The sequence below is a fragment of the Crassostrea angulata genome, chromosome 10, assembly GCF_025612915.1.
Source record: "Crassostrea angulata isolate pt1a10 chromosome 10, ASM2561291v2, whole genome shotgun sequence".
Taxonomy (NCBI): Eukaryota; Metazoa; Mollusca; class Bivalvia; order Ostreida; family Ostreidae; genus Magallana; species Magallana angulata.
The window spans coordinates 23,714,021-23,721,177 of NC_069120.1; the positions used below are offsets into that span (position 1 = coordinate 23,714,021).

Here is a 7,157-nt window from a genome sequence, read left to right on the forward strand (position 1 = left end):
ATATGCCCCTCGATGGCCCTTAATTGGTGAATAAACATATACATACTGTGCATTGACTCATTTATCAGTGAAGACCTGAGTAGTGTTTGCCATGGTTTATTATACTCGAGGCAGTAGCACTCAAGTGGATAATTATGTAGACAGGCACGTAGCCTGGGGTAGGGGGGGGGGGGGGGTAGGGGGGCCTGCCCCCCCCCTCACTTTTTCTCACATCAACTTATTTTTTTAATTTCCATATAAAAATTGAATTATCATGGAGTTGCCCCCCCCCCCCCCCCACTTTTTGGGGGGTCTGTAAAAAAATTGGTATGAAATTAAGGAGATTAGGATTGAAATTAAAATTTAGTGATAATTAATATGCCAGCCCCCCCCCCCCCCCCCCCCCGATTATTATTTTGAAGATTTTGGAAAATTGAAATTTTCTTTTTTTTTTTGGCTTATCAAGATTTTTTGGATGAGTCTCCCCCCCCCCCCCCCCCCCCCCACCAACTTTAAAAAACGATGCTACGTGTTTGATAGATCATATACATTGTAGATCTGTCCAGATGTATTTGTCTTGTGACTATGTTCAATCATTTTCAGTGAGTTGTCCGTCACAGTTTGATCGGACTGCATGAGTATGGCCAAAGGATTGGTGATCAGTTAAGTGAGCAGTGATCACCTATGCTCTATCGATCAAGCGTATCTTATTTCCCGAGTCCTTCCGAGTCTGCACAATCGTGAGGCCTCTGGAGCTAGGCTAGATTAGGCGTCCATAGCCCAGTGAGTAGCGTTCACCTATCAATGTGCCCCAGCCTAGTGAGTAGTGTTCGCCTTTCACTGCAGAGTACCTTTTTCCCGAAGCCTTCCGAAGTGTTTACACAACCGGAAAGCATCGGGAACCAGAGTAGATCGGGCGTTCCCAGCCTAGTGAGTTAGTGTTCACGTACCGAACTTTAATTCCTATATTAGTGTTCGCCGATCTTGGTGTCCCCAGCCTAGTGAGTTGTGTTCTAGTTGAGCTAGGCTAGATCAGGCCCCCGGACCGTACGTGGTTATAGAATTTTGTTGAGTACAAACTGTTCTTCATGCTCCAAATCTTACTTGTATCTCTTTTCATTTAATGATTCAAATGCACGTACACGCAGGACCATTCTTTGATTATTTTTTTTTAGAATGGGCGTTACTATAGTAGTTGTTAAAATAAAAGGGGGGGGGGTTACATTGGCCTATATAAGTATAACATTTATCATATTTTATATTGATTTATGTGATTTATGTGACGTTTTATAGCTATACACTGCAGAGCTGGGAAAGAGTACTTTTTTTTTATAAGTGAGCTCGATTCTCTTATTAATGAATTTCTAATTCCATATAGTTCTTTCTATCGTTCGAATAAGTTATGCTTTTATACATGTATTTGCTAACTTTTACATACAGATAAGTTAAATAAAGAAAAGTGCTGCATGACATGATAGTAATAACATTTTGAAACACCCATTTTCCAAGTCTTTAAAATTATTCGCTGCATGCATTCATCATACAACTTTATAAAAAAATATTTGCGATTAACACTAATCTTGTTAATCGATTTAATCTCCAAACCAAAAATTTGCGGAGGAATGTATTGGTTTCTGTTGGGTGTTTTTTTTTTGGGGGGGGGGGGGTGGATTTGGCCGACAGCCAAGGTCTTTTCAATAGAAAATCTTCAATACGTACATATATAGTTTTTACATAGTTTTTTTTTTCAGACTATACAGTGATTCTATTTCTGAAGCACGGTTTTTATTAAATATGGATGGAGCAACCACCCAACCTCTACATATGTTTAAACCGAATATATAATTAAAAGAAAAAAAAAACCAATGAATCCAATAATTAATTATTTACCATTTTTTAAAAACACATGGGAAAACTAGCTGCAGAATTTTCAAGTAGATCTACGGGTCTGCAGCTATGAGAAAATTGAAAGCAGATGACTAGTATGACTCTTTTGGTCGAAAAAATTTTATTGAATCAATTAAAGTACACTATAAATTAAAGTAAAGAAAAAAATAAGTTTAAATAAGCAAAATAAGTACACATATATTGCGATAATATTGCAAAAATATTGCAATAAACCATCTTCTGTAAATCAAATATACAAATCATTAATTTTTAAGAACACGTTGTAATATCATTGAAGGCAGAACACGGGATATTTCAATTGAAAAAAAAATGAAATACAATGCTTATTACATTTTCAGTTGTAGAAATTCAAGTTAAATCCAAAAAGTCTATTCAATGCACCGGGAAGAGGACAGATGGAGAGGGGAAAGCTTAATAGTTAATACATGTAGGATGAGGGTTTGGGCGACATTATACATTGTACTAAACAGGACATATACACTTATAATTCAAATATATTTAGCATAATGCGATAAAAAAAATAATCTCTTTTTGGTACAGTCATTTTTCCTCTATATTTTTAAAATATGTAAATATCTTTCAGTTTTGATGTCATGATCATACGTTCGAACTCGATCGCGGGAAAAGTTCTAGTACTAGCAAACATATATGAATATCCAGTTACTTAACTACGCACAAATTTTCCTAGTAAGTCTAAGCTAATATGTACAGCGAACTGACAAGCAAACAACAAAGTTCTTTCTGCATTAATTAACAATTTTCAATTGCCATTGAAACTATGGCCCTTAATCAGTAATTTAAGACAATTCTGTTGAGCTTTTTCACCATTCATAACTGTAAGAAATACTAACAACCTTCATATATAGTATTGGTTCCAAATATGAGAGTTAAAAATTCATATCTTATTATAAGTACACAACTGAACAAAGCGAGAAATTAAAACAGAGGGCTAATACTACATCGTCTAATACTATATCGTCTGTTTACCAGCAAAAATATAATACTCTAAAACTTTCAGAAAGTCTTGCCATACGAAGTTCAATAATACTCGTCTTGAGCTTTTTTTAGAGGGGTGGAGAAAGGAAGGGTAGGGGGCCATTTCAGGAAGCGAAAACGACGGTATGCTGACCATCATGATGGCAACCCTCTGGCTCCCTTATCCCGGATTTCTGACAGCAGGGGAAGTAGAATTTCCCGTCCAGTTTAACGGGTATTTTCGGGTGGTATCTACAGAGTGCGGTCGTCGAGATCTCGGCGTGGCAGCGAGAACAATCCTTCAGCGACTGGCGCTTGAAGCGGCCATGGCGCTCCGGGGTCTCCTCGGGACTGAACAACGTCTTCAGTTTCCTCTTCAGCTGGAGATTGGTCTCCCTCTCTTGGCGCAGCTCCATGTCTTTCAGGTCAAACATCATGACCAACAGATTCATCTATGGGGTTTACAAAAAAGAAAATCAAAAACCTTGTGTCATTAGGATAGACTTAGTACACGTTACTGTTTAATCAAAATAAGCGAATTCTGTGTACAGGGAAATATTCGCCCCCGTTTTATTTTCGTCCTTGTTGTCAGAGGGCGAATTTAAGACTGAGCGAATTCCTTTCTCGCAGGTAATTTCTTTTTTAACACAATTCACGTCTTAAACGTGTATGTAAATCGAAATTTAAATGTGTTTACTTACTTAGATATTTGTACGTGTTAACATCAGTATTTTGATTACTTTTTTCTTACGGGTTGTGGTTCATTTTCACTTATACATGTACTAGTTTCTTGCCCCCCCCCCCTCCCTCCCCCTATCATGATCACTTACGATGTTTTCATTCACCGACACATACAGTCTATTTGTTGTTTCAGTGTTTTTGGAGAGGGGGGGGGGGGTGGTTGGATAAGCCGTTTAATTGTATACAAATATTTTCTGAATATACCTCATACAAAAAATAAATAATGAAGAAGGCTCTTCACCGGAATCAGCGTTTAATTATCTATTATCTTAATGATTGCTGAAGAAAAAGTTCCATCTATGAACGTGTTTAACTTCCCTTGCAATATAAAAAATTACACGAAATTAATCTATTAATCACACGTACACGCATGATTTGACGCCATAAAAATATTTAAACCATCACCCAAATTTTCCAGCCAATCAGCAGTGGCTATATAGTATATATTCTATTTATTTTCTAGGTTCTCAGCGACGTTACATTTTCGATTGCCAGCTTAGAAAGCCGTAACAGTAGTAAGTTGCTTCGCTCCCTCCGCCCCTTCTTAATCGCGTAAATTTTAATATGATCTTACTATTCAAGTTCAAGTTCAGTTTATTCGCTCAAACCAAATAATTTGGTACAAGAGGAACATATATGTATATAATACACACAAATACAAATCGTCAGAGGTACATACAAACAGGTACACTATTACAAAACTTTGTGCGAAATTAAAATTTTAAATTACATTAATAATTACATTACCTTCTCTTCTTGTTCATTTACGATTTGACGCTGTCGCCTGCTCTCCAAAGTGAGATCTTCGGTAAGCTGTCGCAGACGATCGTTTTCCCGACTCAATTCATTTGCTTGATCCCTCCATTTTTTTCCATCCAAAGCAAGTATCCTCAGAACTCGATTTTCTTCTTGTGCTTTGGCGAGTTCATCTAGGGCTCCTTTTTTAATTAAAACATCGGCTTCCGAAGAGATCAACTACAAAAACAATAAATGGAACCAACATTCAACATCAAATTGATTTCGTTTATTAATACCAGTAATGAATGGATCACAAAATATATGATATTATGTTGTTCTATATTCATTATACCTTATCTTTCAGTATTTCAATTTCTGCTTGTCGCACATTTACTTGATTCTCGAGATCTACAAGAAGTCAAATAACATGAAACTACCTTTAAAAATCATATCTCAATATACGTACCCTTGAGGAACGAATTTGATAACTTCCTTATGAGCTTGTGACAGTTTACGCTCTATAAACCACATTTAGCAATTTTTGTATTTTATAAACTAAACGCATTTCTGGCAATGAAGCATTGTAGGCATGCACATATATATGTAAAATTGTAGTGTTGTAGATTTTTTTAAACAAAATTTATAATCAAATCAAGATATGATAATACTTAATCATTCACCTCTGAGTGTTTGGAGGAAGTGACTCCCCTGGGTCTCGTCTTGGGGTACTGTGGACCCTAGGGAAATACCGAACACTCCTACACTAGGTGAGGGTCCAGTCTGGCGACTCATTCTTTAACGAAACAAAATAGGAGAAAAATGTTTGCAAGTTTATTCATACATAAACAATATTTTACTAGCTATAAACCACAGCCAATCTAAAAAAAAAAGACTGTAGTAGTAGTCAAGTACTGTATGTATACTAGTATATAAAGTACCAGTATATAGTTCTTCTGTTTGAATTCCGATCATGGGACAGCAATTTTAACTTTTAAGGGCGTTCAGCTCGTTACGGAAATAATATCGACTAATTGCCATGAGTTTGGTGATTAAAATTAGATCAAACGACATGCTGTTGACATATTGATTATACAGTGTAACTTGATTAGAGAGTTCAACAGTGGACAGTGCATGGGTATCATCATATCTTACCTTGTGTAAACATTATATCATACTAGAATATCGTAAACAAAAACATTTGGGTTTGCAAGACATTTCACAAAAAATATGAAAGAATACATTATATGAAGATAAAACAATGATCATTTTGGGTAGATCTTTGTGCCTTCTATATCAACAATATTAAAGAATGCAAATGTCCTACCGTACCAACGATATTTCTGAAAACAGAAATTAACTATGAACAGAGACGTAAATAACATTCTAATAATGACACAATCATGTCATTTATGTCTCTGCTATAAAGCAGCTATGCTTTGAAGCACGATGAATTTCTTGTTATATATTTGTTCGCAACAATTTCAAAGTTCGAACGATTAAGATCATTTCAATTCTATCATTCATCTTTCCAACCAAGTCATAGAAATTCTGACCTACTCCTCTTCTCTTAGGAAAAGAGTATATTATAAAAAGCCCTATGACTGTAGGGAGGATGATTTTGTTTCAACACACCTATTTTAAAATCATAAAATAACGACTTTATTCTGCACATAAAGTGAATTAAATGAAATAAGTAAACACAAATAACTATATACATTCCTCCAGAAATAAAAAAAAATCTTTTGGAGCTTTTGGTAGCGGAAAAAATTTCATTCACTGGACAAGTGCCAAATATTAATTAAAAGGCTAAAATTGATATTTATGTCAACATTTTAAGATAAATCATCACAATAGTCATCAGCTAGATTAATCAGTATATAAACAAAGTTACAACAGATAAGTTCACTATACAATATATTTAGACCGTGATAGTTTAATTTTGATGAGCCCTATGAATCTTGGCATGGCTCCAAGAACTGATCGATGTATTTTGATTCATTTTTACATAAATGTTTTTTTTCTTTATTTCTTGAAAATATTAAATAACAAAAGTAAATAAGCGTTTATTCGATAATTTTACCTACGTACGTGTGGTGCCTAGCTATATCCCTCAATATAACGTTATAGTTAAAATTTTACGAAACTCATATATCAAGGTCAACTGTCTAGACATTTTCAATGTTTATAACTGATTCAACTGTATATTTACAGATTTTCATTATTTTGATTAAAAATTACAATTACAGAGTTGATTTAATCTTTAAATCTACCAGGAATTACTTACTAGTATATCCTTTCCGTATTCTTTTGATAGGTTCTTAAAATCCAAATATCTGTTTGGTTTGTTTACAGTTAAAATTATATATTGGGTTATAAAAAGAAATTCCCCTTGGGTTTTTTTCAGCATGAAATGAAAGTAGAAACACAACATAGAAATTACTTTCCTACGCAGAATAGTCTGTTCATGTGTAGGCTAATGTGAATTGGAGATTCACATGCGGCGCGTACATGTAGCGCCGAAAGGGGTATGTACGGGAGGGATCGTCCCCTCCCGTTTGGGGGATTCGAGGGGCCAACCCCGAGAAAACTTTGAACATTAGACACGAAATCACGCGATTTTATGATATCAAGATTCAAAACAATGAGTCTGTTTGAAATCATATACAAGTATATAAATTCGTGTCTTTGTACCACAAAAAAGAAAAGAAAAATTTGATTTTAAAATTTTTTATTTCGCGAATTTGGAGACAACCATATATCGTTATTTGCCCAGTGATTATGAAATTTTAACGTTATAAACATATTTTGTGTTACCA

At 35.0% G+C, this 7,157-nt stretch overlaps 1 protein-coding gene across 1 annotated transcript; it reads right to left on the minus strand.

Moving 5' to 3' along the window:
• Positions 1-2,451: 2,451 nt before the first annotated feature.
• On the minus strand, positions 2,452-6,786 carry LOC128165889 (uncharacterized). The gene is made up of 5 exons (XM_052830825.1): positions 6,626-6,786; positions 5,022-5,134; positions 4,694-4,749; positions 4,351-4,578; positions 2,452-3,314 (listed from the first exon to the last, which is right to left on the minus strand). The coding sequence occupies exons 2-5, from the start codon at positions 5,131-5,133 to the stop codon at positions 2,988-2,990; spliced, it is 723 nt and encodes a 240-aa protein (XP_052686785.1). The 5' UTR covers position 5,134; positions 6,626-6,786; the 3' UTR covers positions 2,452-2,987.
• Positions 6,787-7,157: the final 371 nt, after the last annotated feature.